At 44.4% G+C, this 20,880-nt stretch overlaps 1 protein-coding gene and 1 pseudogene across 1 annotated transcript; one reads left to right on the top strand and one right to left on the bottom strand.

Annotated features, from left to right (window-relative positions):
* Positions 1-1,622: 1,622 nt before the first annotated feature.
* On the bottom strand, positions 1,623-12,702 carry zgc:56585 (uncharacterized protein LOC393297 homolog). Its single transcript, XM_056285204.1, has 7 exons — positions 12,409-12,702; positions 11,946-12,069; positions 8,836-8,942; positions 8,127-8,223; positions 5,212-5,288; positions 4,042-4,205; positions 1,623-2,699 (listed from the first exon to the last, which is right to left on the bottom strand). The coding sequence occupies exons 1-7, from the start codon at positions 12,499-12,501 to the stop codon at positions 2,585-2,587; spliced, it is 777 nt and encodes a 258-aa protein (XP_056141179.1). The 5' UTR covers positions 12,502-12,702; the 3' UTR covers positions 1,623-2,584.
* A 5,560-nt stretch (positions 12,703-18,262) lies between these two features.
* LOC130116384 (uncharacterized protein K02A2.6-like) lies at positions 18,263-20,592 on the top strand (annotated as a pseudogene).
* The last annotated feature ends 288 nt before the right edge of the window (positions 20,593-20,880 follow it).

The raw sequence follows: 20,880 nt of genomic DNA, 5'->3' as shown, positions 1-20,880 counted from the left end.
TTATGCAGTCTGAAAATCTTGTTATGGTTAATCATTTCCACCCCCTAACGTTAAAGGCCATTGAGGTGGACAGTGGTTAAATGAAAAGGAAAGTCAACAGGAGTGTGCACAGAACTGTAGCGAAAAGAACTGAATCCCTCCAGTTTGAACGATGACGTCAAACTGACGCAGTGAACAAGTCAGCAGAGGCAATTCTCCCGCGTTGGAAAATTTCAATTTGACACACAGTTGCTGATTTAGGGAGTGGATAATCTTATTCATACACGAAACATGAGTCATAAAATGTGAAGCCTTGAAAAATAACTCCAAATGTAAAACCAAATATATCATATCCTGGAAACATTAAAGTCAGCCTCTGATGGAATGCAGTTACTAATCAGTTACTGAAACGATTTCGCCACTTGGGTTTTCTTCTTGAAAAAACCTGAACTGAAACATGTTGCATCTAATAACACATTAACAGAATGAGTAGTAGAACATGCAGCAGCATGCACACGTATGGATGAACAGGAGTATTTAAATTGGTGTGTCTCGATTTAACAGTACTGAGGCCCTCTAGTTTTAATTTATAGAGACAACTGTGTCACTGGGCAGCGCTTCACCATGAAGTACCCATAGAGACAAGAGAGGAGAAGTGCAGCTCCGTCTGATTTAATAATCTGAAATCATTACTTAGCTGCACGTACATATATAGGTAGAACACTAATAAATAATTAATAAAAAATAAATTATATTGCACTGGTAAGAATAGAAATTAAAAGAAATATTTACAGAGAATATTTTGGGAAATGATCTAAACAGAGTAATTGTTTTGAATATATATATATATATATATAGCGTTTTTTTCCGAAACTGTCAATGGTGTTGTAAGTGCTCAACTAATGAGCGGAATATATATATAAAAAAGTTTTAATACATAGTAGTACAGGCCTGTTTCGTGCATCGCGCACTCATCAGCTGCAATGTATTAAAACTTTTTTTCCTGTATATGTGTTGATATAAATTATATATATATATATATATATATATATATATATATATATATATATATATATATATATATATATATATATATATATATATATATATATATATATATATATATATATCGATTATCCAAACCACTTATACTTACTCAGGGTTGCGGGGATACTGGAGTAGATTCCAGCAGTCATTGGGCGGCAGGCAGAGAGACACCCTGGACAGGCCACCAGGCCATCACAAGGCTGACAAACACACACACATTCACACCTAGGAACAATTTAGTATGGCCGATTCATCTGACCTACATGTCTTTGGATTGTGGGAGGAAACCGGAGTACCCAGAGGAAACCCACGCAGACACGGGGAGAACATGCAAACTCCACACACAGGACGACCCGGGACGACCCCCAAGGCTGGACTACCCCAGGGCTCAAACCCAGGACCTTCTTGCCGTGAGGTGACTGTGCTGACCACTGCACCACTGTGCCCAACATATTGTATATAAATATAATATACACACACACATACTATATCAACCACACACACTTCCACATAATTGTGTTAATCATCACAGTCATTTAAAATTACAATTTTTTTTGTATTTTTTAATATTTATACTTTCATATAGTGATCTAACTTTCAAAATATAACAAGAAAACATACATATCAAATGTATCAAATGTACCCGTCTGTTATTAACATTTTATGAGAAACAATCAAATACACTTCATACAGTTACATACAACAGAGCAACCGCATTGAAAAAAGGAGGAAAGAAGAATCAGGACAGAAAGAAATGTCAGGAGGGATGATTAAATTAAGTTTTGTTGTTTTCCCCAAGTCTTATTAATCTAGATGATCACCTTCAGTCAGATAACCACCAAGTTCAAGGTTGGATTAAAACAAAAATCATGTTTGTGTATATAAAATAAATGCAAATAGGTTGAAGAAATACACATGTACAAAATCTATATTTTCTTTTATAAAATAATAATAAAGAAATACCTTTTAATTCCTAAATAAATCCTTCTTCTAGACCGTATGAAAAAGTTAAAATCATAGTAGGTACTGAAATTTGAATTCATAAAATAGGTGCAGAATAAAAATGTCAAAGCTACAGTGAATATGTTCCTTCCTGGTCATTTGTTCTTTCCACTGCTCGCGATACGAGGTGGTGAGGTCAAAGTTCGCCAAACCGCTTTCTGTCTGAAAATGGCTGACGTGTCCTACTGAAGGGACAGCAGCCGGGATGAGCCGATGGACAAGTGAAGTGGCATCACATGAACCTACTCACACACCGACACAAATGTTATGGACATTTTCATTTCCGAGAGTACACGTCTCAGGTCTCAAACGTTTCAGCAGCATTTTCTCGCATGGTTATTTTACGTATTCGTTGCACCGGTTTTTTCCTACCTCTCTTTTTCAGTGACCTTGAGCTCTGGAAAGGCACTATACAAATGAAAGCTGTTGTTAATTAGGATCATTATGTTGGATCAGGTCTTATGCTATAAAAAAACAAAAAAACCAGAGGATTGAGTAAAAAGGCTTGAGGCGGTTGTGTCAACACCTTGTGGTTTGTATTTCCACACAGTTTGTCTCAGAGCGAAGGAAAGCTGACATACTGTGACCCTTTGCCGTGTATCATGAGCGCTTCCCCATTCTTAGTTTCATCAGTCACGAGCTGCAGGAAGCTTTTGGCCACCTCAGACACTCTGGAATGAGAACAGATTAGGATTCAATTATATACCTATGCCTTTAGAGCAGGGATAGGCAACATGGTCCTGAAAGGTACAGTGTGGGTGGAGGTCTTTGTTCCAACCAAGCAGTTACACACCTGATTCTATCAGTCAACCAATAGTCTTTGCTAAGGGCCTTGATTTTCAGACTCAGGTGTGTAACTCCTTGGTTGGAACAAAGACCTGCACCCACACTGGACCTTTCCGAACCATGTTGCCTATCCCTGCTTTAGAGTATACTAGCACACAAAGAGAACATCCTCCACCAAAGCTGAAGACCTCCTAAACAATAATATACATCATTCTAATGATCTGATGTATGAAGGTGGAGGAGGTAGTGAGTAGAGTAGATTTCCTGAATGGGATGTGTTGGCTTGTTTAAAGTGTTGGCAAGGTGAGTGTGAAACCCTCTATAGTGTATATACCAGTTTTCACTGTTACATCCTGTTAGATCATCAATACAGAGTGATAGGAAATTCAGATTACTATCTATTACAGTTTTTCCCAACCCAGTCCTCAAGGACCCCCTATCCGGCAGATTTTCATTGTAAGCCTGCATAGGTAGCCCTGCTTGTACTTACTCAACCAATCACCTCACAGCACTTAATTATGCAAGGTGTGCAACATCTCACATAATTCATTGCTGATTGGTTGAATAAATACAAACAGGTACCTATTCAGGGTTGCAAAGAAAATATGCAGGATACGGGCTCTTTGAGGACTGGGTTGGAATACACTATTAGACTATTCCAGGCAGGGGAGACTCTGCACTTGTGGCTTAATCTTGGTTGTCCTCAAACGAAGGAGACATGACAAAAATCATTCCATTTCCCCCTTTTTCCCCCCAATTGTATCCGGCCAATTACCCCACTCTTTCAAGCCGTCCCGGTCACTGCCCCACCCCCTCTGCCGATCCAGGGAGGGCTGCGGACTACCACATGCCTCCTACCATACATGTGGAGTCGCCAGCCGTTTCTTTTCACCTGACAATGAGGAGTTTCGGCAGGGAGATGTAGGGAATAGGGGGACGTAGCGTGTGAGTGGATCACGCTACCCCCCCCCCCCAGTTCTCCCTCCCTAAACAGGTGTCCTGACCGACCAGAGGAGGCGCTAGTGCAGCAACCAGGACACATACCCACATCCGGGTTCCCACCCGCAGACACGGCCAATTGTGTCTGTAGGGACGCCAGACCAAGCCGGAGATAATGCGGGGATTCAAACCAGCGATCCCTGTGTTGGTAGGCAACGGAATAGACCGCCACACCACCCGGACACCCGACAAACATCATTTCAGATAAGGAAATGAGTGGAGACTCACGATAAAATGCCAAACTTCTCTGTCAGAGTTTGGGCTGCGTCAACCAGGTGGGAGAATTGTCCTGCTCTCTCTGGAGAACGCAATGCGTTCAGCATGTCGGTTTGGGTGAAGGCAGGGCAAAGAACGTTGAACCGCACACCATAGCCAGACACGCTGGAGGAAGCCTAGCAAAACACACACATACACACAATCAGAATCCAAAACCTCAATTTTTTATTTTTTTTGAGCTGTGGACGTTGAAAGTTCCGGTTGTTTCTCATTAATTCCAGCATCTCTGATATATTCTCTGCACCAGTGCAGTTGATCACCTCTTATTTTGCCTGTATATAGTCAATCCTATCTGAAGATTGCTGTGTTGTAGTGTTGTTATTCTCTGTGAAGTACACTGAGAGAGCCACGAAACCAGAGTCAAATTCCATGTTTGTGCAGACCTACATGGCCAATAAACATGATTCTGATTCTGATTCTACTACATTGAGGCACTGCCTCTACAAATGGTGCTATTTCCATCTAATGCCTAAACAAGTCAGCTGTGATCTACGAGGTTTACCTTCCCCTAATAGCATTGCTCTAGTCTGGGTTGTTTGTTAAGGATGTAATGTGCTTTATTGTTACCTTTGTTCAGACTTTACATTTTGGTTTACCTTTCATGTCCCCAGTTTATCATCAGTTCATTGCTTTTAACATTTGTTTTATAGATTCTTATTTTTCGTAATTTCTACGCCCATTTCTTCTGTGTATTAGTTAATTTAGTTGCTTTGTTTCACCTATTTAGTTAACGAATTACTCTTTTGAGAAAGCAAAGACTATCTTATTTGTGTGGTTTCTTAATAGAACTGAAGCAATTACTGTTCTAGCTGAACTCCACACATCTGTGAGACTGATCCTAATAATCAACACTTTCGCCATTTGTAGGATTGTGGTGACCCAGGTATTAATTTATATTCTTAAATAAATAATAAGTGTCACTCGCAGTCAGTTAAAATGCATTTACTGAGCTGTTAAGCACCTCAGAGACTCGCTGCTCCTCTTCACTCACTATTCCTGTTATACCTTTTAGGGGGATTTTACCTGCTTTTCAGTCAGGGAAACTTTTCAACAAACTAATTAAAAGTTACGGAGTTTTACATTTAGTTGCCGGGACTTTGCTGTGAAGAAGACAATACGTACCGCCATGGCTCGTGTGAAGCCAACCACTGCGTGCTTGGTGGCTGTATAGACGGGGGAGCTCAGGATGGGACCCAGTCCTGCAGGACAGTACATATGGGGTGAATCAGCCAACACTGTCTTTTAATCTCAAATTGCTGACATCCAGACTACCAGGAATGCACCAATACTAACACCTTATAAAGAGCATGTTTCTTTTAAAATCATATACATGCATTTTGGCCTGACAGTTCTTCTGTTACGAGCTTTTTTATTTGGGTATGCTAATGATGACATTAAAAAAAAAAGATGCTAATTTTTAATGGGTTGAAACATGGTCACCAGAGATTTTGACGCTCCCTCATCTTTGGCTTTTTCTGTTGTTTCTCCCTTTGCCTGTATTTAGAGTGTTTATCTAAGTATTTAGGTGCACATTGATTTGCAATATTCATAACTATTGATGGTCAGCTTCTTGATCACATGGTAATCATGCAAGTCTGTATTGTAACTCTACACTACTTGAGTTTATTGGTTTGGACAAGCTATCTGTGCACATTCTACATAAAAAATACATTGACTGTCATTTAAAAGTATTTGTTTCATACTGTAGTATTCACTTTTCATCTTATTCACTTCAGATAGCAATAGTAGCAGTACATATGAACATATTGTTAGATGCAAGAAATATGCGTACCCCCCTCTGGAATGCCAGCAACTGAAAATTATGTTTTCTCTGATTTGAGGTATAGTGAAGAATTTTGGCTACAGCAAGTGTAATTTTTAAGACAGAAGGGTAATCTTGGGCCCAAATTGAAGCTTATGAACTTGGCAAGTTTTCTATATAGAAGTGAGGCAGTGGTAGTCACCATAAAGGGCAGCAAAATCATTTTTGATGGTAATCTGTCAAGTGGACAGTAATCTTTTTGTCTTTTGGGGGATGGTGTGGGTGATATTTTAAAACAGAATGTCAGCAAGCCCAACAATCTTATTTGGCTACTTTCCCCTTTGTTTCAGGATACTCCCTGCCCAATTTTGTACTTTCATGACTATTTATGCAATTGCAGTACCTTAATATTTGCATAATTTTGCTAGAAACATGTCCCAAAAAGGGGTTTTGGGCCCCCTGAGACCCCTGAGAGTTGGGGGTGCTCGATATCAACAGGTGATGGCCCAAAGTATAGGCTAACAGGAAATAATAGTGAAAATAAAAGGTAACAGAAAGCCTCCTGAGGGCTGGACCTGGCTCCCGGCCTATCTACCATGGCCATTTGAATAGTTCAAAGGAAAATGGCAATTGTTATTCGTTGTTAGTGACAACACATCTCAGGATCTGCCCTCTGCTGGTTCACATCCTACCTCTCGGGGAGATCTTTTAGAGTATCTTGGAGGGGAGAAGTGTCCAAACCGCACGGCTTATCCACAGGGGTACGTCAAGGGTCAGTGCTTGGTCCCCTTCTCTTTTCAATATACACCACTTCACTTGGTGCAATCATCTGCTCTCATGATCTCATATCATTGCTATGCTGATGATACCCGGCTCTTCCTATCATTCCCGCCAGACGACCTTACAGTATCAGCATGGATACTGTCATGCCTTGCTGATATCTCTGCATGGGTAAAAGAATGCCACCTTCAGGTTAACCTATCTAAGACTGAGCATCTTGTCATCCCAACCAGTCCATCCTTGCAACAACAGATCAATATCCAGCTCAGATCGACCCAACTCATACTACAAAATCTGCCCGAAACCTGGGTGTCATGATTGATGACCAACTAACCTTTAAGGTTCACACAGCCTCAAATAACTAACCTTTAAGGTTCACACAGCCTCAAATGCTTGGTCGTGCCAGTTTGCCCTGTTCAACATCAGGAAAATTAGACCTACCTGTCTGAGCATGCAGCACAACTCCTGGTACAGGCTCTTGTAATATCATGCATTGACTACTGTAACTCCTTACTTCTAAGTCTCCCTGCGTGCACTTTCAAACCTCTGCAAATGATCCAGAACATGGCGGTGCATCTGGTCTTCAACCAACCCAAAACAGCACATCACTCAGCTGTTCATATCCCTCCACTGGCTCCCAGTTGCTGCCTGCATCAAATTCACAACCTTAATGCTCGCTTACAAAACGGCAACTAAAACAGCTCCCACCAAACTGAACTCCCTCATTCAGGTCTACATCCAGTCCCGCTCACTACGCTCTGCCAATGAAAGGTGCCTGGCACTTACACCACAATGGTGCCCCAAGTCACTAGCCAGACTCTTCACTTCTGTAGTTCCCCGGTGGTGGAACGAGTTGCCAAACTCCATTCGATCTGCTGAGTTCCTCGCCATCTTTAAGAAGAAGCTTAAGACCCAGCTCTTTCTCGAACACCTCCACACGTGATGGTATTTTTAAAAAATAAAAAGAAATTCGCTTCTTTGCACCCTATGCATTGCCTTTGTGCACTGCCTGTTGACACCTATGTCCTATCGAACTTGAACCTAGTTTTTTTTTTTTGGCACTTACTTGCGTTGTCGCCTCCTGACTAGATCCTTGCTTGTGTTGTGTGAACTCTCAGATGTATGTCACTTTGGATAAAAGTGTCTGCTAAATGAAATTGTAACATTGTAACAACGCACGTCTGTGAGGCCGTAAATGTCCATACTACCCCACTGCAAAACCTTACCTCAGTGAGTCCACGACTTAAAATAAAAAAGGGCCCACGACTTGATTCAAGTCGGTTTATATGGAAGTTAGCCCACTACAATGGTCACAGTTCTCTGCAATGGCAGCGGTTCAAATAAAAATGGCCACTGCTCTGACCATCCTGCTATGTTGATTTGAATGGGAATGTCTGTTCTCCTCATTCAGTTTCTATGGTCAGGCTATTCTCTTCCACTATCCTTTTCTCAAGTTGAACGAATGATCGCATTGTCCTGTGGGCTGAGAGCCTACCAGCCATGGACGACACGTTGATGACGACCCCTCCCTGACCTCCAGTGTGCCGGTTCATGTGCTCCAAGGCGATGTAGGTTCCCCTCACAGTACCAAGCTGAAATATGACATACAGCAGTGAAGATTTACTCTGCTGCTGAATTTAAAGGGGTGATCACAGCTGAAGTCATTTGACACCTATAGTATGTTATCACCTATGGTCGCCATATCTGCTACCTATGCAAAACAAATTGACTTCTTCAGGCTTGTTGCTACCTGTCCTGTTCTACTACGGTGAAGACTTACAATGCTGTGCACCATTTCATTTGTACAGGAGAGCTGCACACAATCGATTAAAAATTAGTAACAACAAAAGCGTATATGATATGGATATTCCTGCAGAAGCTATTATCTTAAAGACACTGGTAAGAGACAGTATTAAAACAGGAAACAATGTTTGCATGTACATCTTCAGGGGTGCAGTTTCAAGAGACGTGAACAGACACAAAACAAAACATTTGTATCTCCACTAAATGGTTCCCAAATGATTACTGGAAATATCTAAAAGCTAAAAACAGGGAAGAAAAGAACAAACAACAATGGCATGCATTCAAATAGTTGATTGCTGCAAGACTTGCATTTATAATTTACTACCCTTTCCAGTAAACATACACAGCCGCAACGTGACAACTAAAACCAGATGTGGCTCAGTGACGTTCCCACATCTTACCAGGTTTACAGAAACAGCTTTCTCCCAGTTTTTCTCATCTATGATGCCAGCATTGTTGCAAACAATGTCCAACTGTCCAAAAGTTTCCTTGGTTTTCTGAAAGGCAACTGTTGGAAGGGGGGGGGGGAATTAACAAGATTAATGGGAAGAAAATAACGAACAAACATATAGTTGTAAACCTCATTCCACACCCGTGTTGAAATGATATATCTATGCAGTCGGATATATGCTTTGTTTTTCAGGGAATTGGGATTTGACTACTTGTGAGCACCTTGTAACGTTGTCAGAACGTTGTTTACCCTATTTTTCCGAGCTGCTCCGGTCGCTGCTCCACCCCCTCTGCCGATCCGGGGAGGGCCGCAGGCTACCACATGTCTCCTCCGATACATGTGGAGTCACCAGCTGCTTCTTTTCATCTGACAGTGAAGAGTTTCGCCAGGGGAACGTAGCGCGTGGGAGGATCACGCTATTCCCCCCAGTTCCCCCTCCCCCCAAACAGGCACCCCGACCGACCAGAGGAGGCACTAGTGCAGCGACCAGGGTACATGCCCACATCCGGCTTCCCACCCGCAGACATGGCCAATTGTGTCTGTAGGGACACCCGACCAAGCCGGAGGTAACATGGGGGATTAGAACCGGCGATCCCCGTGTTGGTAGGCAACATAATATTATTATTATTATTATTATTTATTTCATGTTTCCTGTTTTACATCCTGTAGAGCCGGGTCCAAACTATGGACCTGAGGCACTATAGGGCAGATGTCCCTTGATTGACAGTACTCGTCGTAATATGTGGGCTGTTCCGAGTGGGGTGATCCTCTGGACTGATGTTGATGTTTCCTGGGATATGGTTGGTGAACTTTTCCATTCCCTTCTTCATGAGTCCTAGAGCTCCGATGACCACTGGTGTTGTTTCGGTCTTCATTCCCCACATCCTGTTGATTTCAATCTCCAGGTCTTTGTACTTGGTCAGCTTCTCTGTGACTTTCACTGAGGCGTTTTTTTCGGATGGAATTGCCATCATTATTATTATTATTATTATTAATACTATTATTATTATTGTGAGCACATCAGTAAGCAGGGATATCATTTGGGTGTGGCAGGTGCCAATAGGGAAAAAAGAGGGCAATTTTTTCCCTCCAATATTATCTGATTAAAAAAGAGATTTGCGCTGGCTTTTGCTTTTATATTCATGACGGTGGCATTTAAGACTGAGCAGTTCATATGTTTTACCAGAAGGACCTTAGTGCAGAGGTGCTGATGGTTTTGTTTTTTGGGGGGTTTTTTTACGTGAAGAAGTAAGAGATCTGGGCCTTGTGTCAGACAGGATTATATGAGGGTGCAAGTATGATGCCAAGTTCAGCAAATGAAGTGCCAGCTAGAATTAAAGACAAAGTCCCACACATGATATACACTAACTTCTGCACTCATGTAGGTTGAATTAAGTTCTTGGGCACACTATCAACAATCTTCCACAACTGTTACTGCTTTTGTTTTTGTCACATGGTGCATATCAAGGAAAGGTGAATCAGTTCATCTGGATACGTTTATTGACAGGTACGTTTCATCACTCATCTATATGACTTGTTCAGTCTGAACTGACTGCAGGTATCCCCACCCTTATAAACAATACAGTTACACAATGACCTAAACCAACTGTATTGTTTATATGGGTGGGGATACCTGCAGTCAGTTCAGACTGAAGAAGTCACTTAGATGAGTAATGAAATGTTTCTCAATAAACATTGTATCCAGATGAACTAATTCAACCTTCTTTGATTTTCTTACCTGAATTATTGAGCATGCATCAAGACATAGTGCATACACTCTGAAACTTCATTGCGATCAGCAGCACTCACTATTAACCGCTCATTATTGTGCTGTCACGTCTGAAACAACTGGTCCCACAGCTCGAGTGCGGTCTTCTCTAAGGAAGCTCAAGGCCGTTCCTCCTGCTTCCCCTGAGTTATGAAACTGACTTACCTCACACTTAACCACTGTGGAACAGATTTGTCCAATCAGGACTTGGTGTCACACCTTCCATAACTTGACACCTCGCCATTTTTCAGTCATCTATTAGGTTTGTATAGGTGTGTAGGTGTATATGCAAATCTGGTGAGTAAATATTCAATTCAATAGGCCTGTGTGGGCTCTGGTTGTTTATTTTTACTCTCCATCCATCCATTATCCATAACCACTTATCCTGCTGTCAGTGTCGTGGGGATGCTGGAGCCTGTCCCAGCAAACATTGGGCAGCAGGCGGGGACACATCCTGGACAGGCTGCAAGGCCATCTCTCTCTCTCACACACACACACACACACACACACACACACACACACACACACACACACACACACACACACACACACACACACACACACACACACACACACCTAGGGACAATTTAGTACGGCCGATTCACCTGACCTGCATGTCTTTAGACTGTGGGAGGAAACCGGAGCACCCGGCGGAAACCCACACAGACACGGGGAGAACGTGCAAACTCCACACAGAGGACGACCCAGGACTACTCCCAAGGTTGGACTACCCCGGGGCTCGAACCCAGGACCTTCTTGCTGTGAGGCGAATGCGCTAACCACTGAGCCACCGTTATTCAGTTATTTCATATTACATCAAATGGGGTTTCTGTTTTAAATGCTTTATGGCGTTTAAAAGATGGCACAATCCACAGGGGTTGTCTCACAATATGTGCTATGGAGAAACAGTATTACCCCAAATTTACTCCGGCTGGTTGTCAATCGTTCCTTTATTTCCCCGATATATTTGCTTTTATAGAATCGCGATAGTGTCCCATCGATAGTCCCAAATGAAGACAATGTCAAAGGCTCATCCCCAACATAAAATGACGTCACGCCCGTCCAGCGAGACACTTTGTGTGTGTGTGTTCATTAAGTACAGGATAACTAGATAAAGCTGCAGAAAAGGGTGCGGCCAGTCTCTTTCCTCGGTAGACATACGTGTATGATTCGCTGTGTGTGTACTATAGCTCTCTGCCACCACCACCAGCCCCTCCTCTCTTCCACTCACCGCTCTCTCCCCCTGTCTCCCACATACATCGGTGCACGATACTGAAAGTTAAAAGAGTCACCTCTGAGCTGCTCCTCTGATTGCACGTCACATTTGAGGAACAGGGTTTTGTCTGAGCCGAACTGTTTGTCAAAGACCTCCTTCACACGCGCCCCCGCGGCTTCATTCGCGTCCAGCAGGGCCACCTAGGAGAAACGTGAGACGTGACGTCATTCGATAGGCTACGGGTACAAATTACTTCGTTTTTTCTTCTATCGTTCATGAGTACGCTAAAATGCTTTTGTGATATCTAGTTTCCATTGGGGGGAGGGGGGCATAAACAACAAAACAAAAAGCATCAACGATAAATCTTGCATCCTTTTTAGTTTAAATTCTTGTGTGGTCCGTGATAATGTTAAAAAAAAGTAAGTGCGCTCCAGGGTATGAAAACAAACAAAGCGAAACTAACAATGGGAAACAGACTTCTTCTTCTTCTTTTCTTTCTGTCTTTTTTAACTGCCAGCCTGGTCGAGACAAATCTTTACCTTGACGCTGTTTTGCAGAAGTATCTCGGAGAAACCTCTTCCCAATCCCTGCGCCGCTCCGGTCACGACTGCGATCAGACCTCCCGGTGCCATATTGATAAGGATGGGTTACTCTGCGCGTGACTCTGAGCCGTGTGTGAGGGCAGGTTGACAAACTTGAAGGACGGGACGGGACGAGTCGTTGCTCTCATTTCTACATCTGCTTCTGCTTCAGCAGAACACCGCCCGCATCCGCCCCAGACGTTGTGGGCTAAGAGGCACCCTGCCCGGCGGAGAGAGGACACACGCGTTGGAAAGAACAGTCACGCCGCATGACATTTTCTTTATTTTATCATAGTTTATTATAGAAATCCCCCCTTTTGAGAAATGTTATATTCTAATCCAGATGCGAGTGAGCGAAACGCTGCATAATCCGGATTTCGCTTTTCCCGTCAAAAGTTTATCCCAATTCAACTTCGAGTTTAAAGCTGCAGTAGGCGACATTGAACGTTCCAACGCAAATCCTTCCGCGTCGCGCTCTGCTGACTTGTATCACTCCGCTAAATCCCTCCCCCACCAAATGACCTCCGCATGGCTCTTCGCGCACGGTCACACACATGCGCGAAATTAACATTGGCGAACTTCGCCTCCCGTTCACTTCCATTCCGTTCAAGCGATGGGGGAAATAAAACTCTGGCTTCCGATGGCAAAGCAAATTCGCGAATGCGCCAAAGTTCACCAAAGTTGAACTCCACACGAAGCAAAGCTGGGGATTTGATTTGTCACCGGAAGTGAATCGCCCCTTTGCCCGGCCTGGATGGCGTGTCACCCTCCTGTCTGAAAGTCTGTGCTGACCAGCTGGCCACCATTTTCACACTAATCTTCAACAGCTCACTGGAGCTATGTGAAGTCCCCTCCTGCTCCAAGAACTCCATTATCATCCCGGTCCCCAAGAAACCCTGTATCACAGGATTAAATGACTACAGGCCTGTTGCCCTAACGTCTGTGGTGATGAAATCCTCGAGAGACTGGTGTTGGCCCACCTGAAGGAAATCACAGGCCCCCTGCTCGACCCCCTGCAGTTTGCCTACCGAGCAAACAGGTCAATGGAGGATGCGGTCAACATGGGATTGCACTTCATCTGCCAACACATCGATTCCCCCCAGGGACATACGCAAGGGTCCTGTTTGTGGACTTGAGCTCAGCGTTCAACACCATCATCCCAGATATCCTCCACTCCAAACTCACCCAGCTCACTGGACCAGCCCCCATCTGCCAGTGAATTAAAAACTTCCTGACAGACAAGAGGCAGCAGGCGAGGCTGGTGAAAATCACATCCAGTACCTGGACAATCAACACCCCCCCCCCCAAAGGATGTGTACTCTCCCCTCTTCTCTTATCTCTCTACACAAATAACTGCACCTAAAATGACCCATCTGTCAAAAGTCTGAAGTTTGTGGACGGCACGCCCATCATTGGCCTTATCTGAGATGGTGACGAGTGCATGTAGATGGGAGGTTGAACAGCTGGCCCTCTGGTGTGGCCATAGCAACCTGGAGCTGAACTCACTCCAAACTGTGGAGATGACAGTGGACTTCAGCAGAACCCGCAACAATGCCCCCCCACCACCACCACCGTACTCAACAGCACAGTGTCTGCAGTGGAAACCTACAGATTTCTGGGCTCTACAGTCTCCCAGGACTTAAGGTCCAACATAGACACAATCATCAAAAAGGCCCACCAGCTCAAGAAATTCAACCTGCCTCAGGAACTGCTGGTTCAGTTCTACACTGCAATAATCCAGTCTGTTCTCTGCACATCCATCACTGTCTGGTTTGGATCGGCCACCAAACAGGACAGGGACAGACTACAACAGACAGTTAAGTCTGCAGAGAAAATCACTGGTGCCAACCTACCCTCCATTCAGGACTTACACCTCTCCAGACTCAGGAAACAGGCAGACAGCATCACTGCAGACCCATTACACCCTGGTCACAACCTGTTCCAACTCCCCCCCTCTGGTAGGGGCTACAGAGCACTGTACCCCAAAACAATCAGATATATAAACAGTTTCTTTCCGCAGGCTGCCACCAAATGAACGCTTAACATTGTCAAATAAATCCAACCATGTTGTATACACTGTACTGTACATTGTATGTATACTGGTATGCTCTGTCATGTCCATCTACCTCAGGCGTGTATGTAAGTAACAGTAACATCTGTTTCAGCATCTCTGATATATTCTCTGCACCATTGCACTTTATCGCCTCTTATTTCGCCTATATGTAGTCAATCATTGTGTATATATCTGAAGATTGTTGCGTTGTTGTGTTGTTATTCTATGTTAAGTACACTGAGAGAGCCACGAAACCGGAGTCAAATTCATGTATGTGCCAACCTACATTGCCGATAAACATGATTCTGATTCTGAAATGGCCACTTCTCAAATCCATCCGTACATTTTGACAGCATGAACATCCACAGCAACAAAGATTACATAGAGTAGGATGTCTCTGGTAAATATTACGCTCATGTTGTGTGACATAACGATGGATTTAGTCTTTCAGTCACAATCCGTAAAATGTTTCTATACGCCCATGTTAATCGGTGTACATGTGGGAAATGTGCTAACATGTCGAATGAAGTGGAAAACGTATGCTGTCAGGAAATAAATGTTACTCAGCTAGTAAAATGTTATCCTGCTGTCGCCAAACTGTATTGTAACGTGCACGGATAAGTAGACAAGTTAGCCCTCAGCTAACGAGTTGGACCCTTTAGTCGACTGGTTAACGTTGTCGCCCGCTGTGCGGGAGATATGGGTTCGTGTCCCGGCTGTGGCTGTTCCCGAGCTGCCCCCCGCCCCGCCCAAATTAGCTTTAGTATAGTATCGTTATTTGTATGCTGGAGTACATTGATGCCTATGATGCTGTTCAAGTAGACTGTTTTTGTGAGAACGTGTACATACATTTGCCAAGACTAGTTTGACAGGCTTTTGGCTTGGAATATCTTCGCTTGAGCATAACTGCTTTTAGTATCATGAAAATTATAGTTGCTTGCTTATTACTTGAAAAAAAATAATTTGGGGGATAGTGACATTTATCCTCGGCGGTTGGGAAAATAACGGCACGATTTTCAGCGGATATGGCTGACATAAAGGCATATACTGACTGCTTGGTGTACGGCTTTATTGTTTTGAGCAAATTGCCATTAGCTCCCTAAATAACCTTAGCTTCATTGTATACGCCGATTGTCTGCACTGAAACTGTATTGACAAGTCATTTGGTCCGATCAGTAGACATTTCAGTGATGTAATGCTGACAGCTTGTATTTCTGACTCTTTTAGCACTAGCCTTGCCAGAAGTCCAGCTTTATACTGGGCTCTGTTGAAGAAAGAGTCCTCTGTGAAGTGGCATGTACAAACAATCACGTTGGTATATGGCTGTTGTTGGCCCGAAAAAAAGGAACTGTATCCAGTGTTGTCTGGTGCTTTCTTCTTTAGGAAAAGCGAACAAATAAAAAATCCAGCATTGAACTGTGCCTGATACAGGAAGCAGTCCTCGGTGAAACGAAGGGTTGGGGCTGAACCAAACGCGTAGCCACGGGTGGGCAAAAGTGGGCAACGCCCACCCAGTTGGCACTCGTACCCATCCAATCAGAAAGCTTCACTTTGATTGGCAGTGCATTTCGCAAATACCAGCGGCTCCTCGTCTGTCATGTATACCGCGAGCATTCCACTGTACGCTCTAGCTTGTACACTCCACCCAGTTGGCACTCATGCACATCCAATCAGAAAGCTTCATTTTGATTGGCAGTGCGTTTCGCAAATGCCAGCAGCCCCCGGTCTCATCTTTCTTTCGCGCATTCTGTAGTTTGTCCACTAGCTAAAGCCAAATGAATCGTCTGCTACTGGCCCCCCTCGTCCTACCCATGACAAGTTGTACGGTAGAAAGACTGTTTTCTGCTGTCAATCGGATAAAAACTGGCATCAGGGCATCAATGACAACACACAGACTGAAGTCTCTGGCCCTACTCTCCTTTGAGAGAAAACTGACGGAATCACTGGACTATAATGACCTAATTTCAGTGATCAACAGCAAGCCTCGTCGTCTCAGGATGTAGGTTAATCATCGAAGGTAGGCTAATTTATTGCAGACTGTTTATTTCATTGTATATTTATTTTGCGTAGTTTTTGTTTGAAACTGCGATTGGATTTGATGATGCTTTTGCAGTGTGCTGTGTGTCATGGATCTTAGGCTATCCTACTGCATGTCTCTTGGTGCCTGTGTAGCTATTGGAGTTGGAAGTACACATTGCAAAGTAGCGGTTTACTGTATATTTTGTGTTCACAAGTGTAGTGACGCACTACTATCTAATTTCAGTAATGATATTACCGTGACTAATAAATAAATAAAATGTTATTTGCGTTACCATGTTAGACTATTATTGATTGTTGAACGTTTGTGATTATTCTCGCTCTGATGGATTTGGAAAGCAAGTCTGCTGCATAACACTAGTGCAACATGGCACAATATTTTAAAATATATTCCACTGTGGATTATTTTCGTCAGTCTCTGACAATGTTCAGAGCGCTTGCTGAAATTCCAGCTGCTCTATGCATAGCTTATGTTATATGATTATGCTGCTGCTGCTGTTATATCTGGTATGTATATACACATATGGACTTGTGCCCATCTGACTTTTGTCTGTGCCCACCTAAAGTCAGATTTCTGGCTACGCGCCTGGGCTGAACTGCTGAGGACTAGTGGTGAAAGGGCATTTTAACAACTGAGTCTTCATTTCGGAGAATTAAATTCCCTTTGTATGGACTTCCATGCAAAGGGAAGTTGCCTGCACAGAAGAAAACGGCGTCCTCTTGACATTGCGACACGCGCTAACCCAACTCTTCCTGGTGTTGCGCCACATTTGTGACCCGTCCGCTCCACCGAACTTTGTTTGAGGGCGGGCCAAACTAACCACTACGCGGGCATTATGAAAATCTGCCACACGGTGACGTAGATAAGTAACGGAAGTAAACGCTGGACTAGAAACGAGGCGTTTCAGGCAGGTTTTTCTGTCAGAGAGACTACCGCCCTTTGGTGTGATCTCCGAGATGTAGGAGCGCTGTCGTTGCTGACAGGCGGACCACAGCGCAGCCACCTTGGCCATGGCGAACCGGCAGGCCTCCACAGGGAACGGAAGGTAGATAGGTAGACAGAAAGGTAGAGGTAGACAGAAACAGAGAAGGTGCGCGCCCCACAGAGCAGAGCGACGCGCGCGTCCACATCGATCACACAATGTAGGCTGTGAGTGTGAGAGGCAGGATAGTGATAGTTCGGAAAAAGAAGAAGAGGCATTTACATTAGCTTGCCTGAAAACAGAAACGTCCATACAGAGAATAAAGCCATCTGAAGTAAATGTGGAAGTGAATAAGAAGAAAGTACATTTTGAAATTGACACAGGGTGTAGTGTGAGCATCATGAATGAAATGAAGTTTAATGAGACGTGGGAAGAAAAACAAGGCCCGTCAATAAAACAAAACAAACTCTCACTCAAATCATACACAGGAGAGGAAATGAAAGTAGTAGGAGTGGCTGAAGTGGAAGTAAACTACGCGCAACAGGGGAAGACGTCCCTAGTGGTGGTGAATGGTACTGGACCTAGCTTGTTAGGAAGAGGATGGCTAGAGGCCCTGAAGCTGAAGTGGGATGAGATAAAGCATATGAGGACACAGACACAGAGATTACCGGAAGTGCTCATGAAGCATGAGGATGTTTTCAAGCAAGAACTTGTCTTGTTAAAAGGCATGAAAGCCACAATTCGTGTGTATGCTGAAGCCCGTCCCAAGTTTTACAGGCCCTGCTCAGTTCCATATGCCATGAGGGCAAAAGTAGAAGAGGAGATAGAGAGACTACTGAAGGAGGGCATTATAGCACCTGTTAAGTATACTGAGTGGGCAGCGCCCATTGTACCTGTCCTGAAGCCAGATGGATCAGTCAGGATATGTGGCGATTACAAACTAACAGTAAACAGCGCCTCTTCTCTAGAGCAATACCATATTCCCCGCGTCGAAGACCTGTTCAATACACTAGCAGGAGGGAAACAGTTCTCCAAGCTCGATTTAAGCCACGCCTATCAACAGATCGTCATGGATGACGAGTCCAAGAAATACCTAACAATAAAAACACAGAGGCCTGTTCACCTATAATAGGCTTGTGTTCGGAGTATCGTCAGCACCTGCGATTTTTCAGAGAATGATGGAAAGTCTGTTACAAAGCCTGCCTAGGGTAGCTGTTTATTTAGACGACATATTATTGACGGGGAGAGATGAATCCGAACACCTGAGCACGTTGGACGAGGTGCTCAGGCGACTCAAAGAAGCCGGTCTGCGACTTCACAGACGCAAGTGTGCATTCTTACAGGCCGAAGTGGAATACTTAGGTCACAGGATCAATGCTGATGGTCTGCACCCAGTACATAGTAAGGTGAGAGCTATTGAGGAGGCCCCACCGCCAACCACAGTGACTGAGCTTAAGGTGTACCTAGGCCTGTTAAATTACTATAACACATTTCTCCCCAATCTTGCCACACGTTTAGCTCCATTGCACCAGCTGTTAAGAAAAGACGCTCCATGGTCCTGGAAAAAGGAACAGGAGGACGCTTTCCATGTGTCCAAACAGCTGCTGAAATCAGTCAAAGTCCTGGGTCACTACACAGCAGACAAGGACTTGGTGCTGGCATGCGACGCCTCAGTATACGGAGTCGGTGCCGTGCTGTCACATGTCATGGGAGATGGAAGTGAAAAGCCATTAGGCTTCATGTCACACACACTGACACCAACCGAGAAGCGCTACTCGCAGCTCGATAAGGAGGGGTTAGCCATCATGTTCAGAATCAAGCGGTTCCATAAATACATCTATGGACGTACATTCACAATCAGCACTGACCACAAACCGCTAATATAACTTTTTCATGAGAAGAAGCCAGTGCCACAGATGGGGTCACCAAGAGTGCAAAGGTGGGCAACACTGCTGAGAGCTTACGAGTACAAAATCATATACAAACCCTGCAAGGAACACGCAAATGCAGATGCACTGAGCAGATTGCCGCTGCCACAAACAGAGGAGGGAGACGACACAGAACAAGTCCTGATGCTGGATGTGATGGAAGATCCACATATCACAACAGCACAGGTAAAGCAGTGGACAGCGAAAGATGAGACACTCTCTCAAGTGCTCCTTTGGTGTCTGAAAGGATGGCCAAAAGAGGTGGCATACAAACCCTACAGTCAGAGAAGACTGAAACTGAGTGTGAAGGATGGATGTGTGCTCTGGGGGGCGAGAGTGGTTGTTCCGAAGAGGGGAAGGGAAGCCATCTTGAAACAACTACACCACACACACCCAGGTATATCTAAAATGAAGGGCTTAGCACGTTCGTACATATGGTGGCCAGGAAGTACAGTCCTGCCACACATGTCAGGAAAACAGAAAGTCTCCAGCCGCAGCGCCTCTCCATCCCTGGGAGTGGCCTGAGACACCCTGGAACAGACTTCACATTGATTATGCTGGCCCTCATCTAGGTAAGATGTTTCTTATCATTGTAGATGCACACTCCAAATGGATTGACGTGTATCCAACGAATACCGCAACAAGCCAAGCAACTATCGAAAAGCTCAGACAGTGCTTTAGCACGCACGGGCTGCCCCAGACAATTGTATCTGACAACGGAGCTTGCTTCACAAGCCAAGAGTTTGAGACGCTCCTGAAACAGAATGGCATACAGCACGTGACATCTGTGCCCTTCCACCCGGCATCAAACGGCCTGGCCGAAAGAGCCGTGCAGACATTCAAACAAGGTATAAAGAAAATAAAAGGAGACACTTTAGAAACAAAAATAGCCAGATTTCTATTCAATTACAGAATCACACCGCAAACCACTACTGGCTTGTCACCAGCGGAAATGCTGATGTCCAGGAGACTACGTTCAACACTGGATCTTCTACTGCCTGATGTGAAGTCAAGAGACGTAAGAAACAACTTAAACAAAAGGAACAACATGACACACACAGTAAGTGGAGAGGTTTTTCCCCTGGTGATGATGTGTACATCCGTAACTACAGCTACGGGCCCAAGTGGGTTCCAGCGGTCGTCGAGCAGAACACAGGACCTGTATCCTACACGGTACAGACAGGAGATGGACGCGTCATGAGACGTCATGTCGACCAAATCCGGAGACGGCATGCAACAATGACCGAGACGTCCATGCCGGAGGTGACAGAGAAGCCTGCCACTCTTCAGGAGCCGGAGCAAGCAGCGGAGGCCTTGCCTGCAGACTCGACGGTCCCTGCTTCAGTGGAAGGGGAAGTCTCTGAGCCTGCTGAGCTGGATTCACCCTCCAGACCCGCCAGACGTGAGAGCAGACCCACCACCAGTACTGCGCCGCTCTGAACGCACAAGACAGGCTCCTGCTTACCTGAAAGACTTTGTAAGTTAGTAG

The sequence above is a fragment of the Lampris incognitus genome, chromosome 8 (genome assembly GCF_029633865.1).
Source record: "Lampris incognitus isolate fLamInc1 chromosome 8, fLamInc1.hap2, whole genome shotgun sequence".
NCBI classification, from domain to species: Eukaryota; Metazoa; Chordata; class Actinopteri; order Lampriformes; family Lampridae; genus Lampris; species Lampris incognitus.
This window is presented reverse-complemented; position numbering and strand designations above follow the sequence as displayed.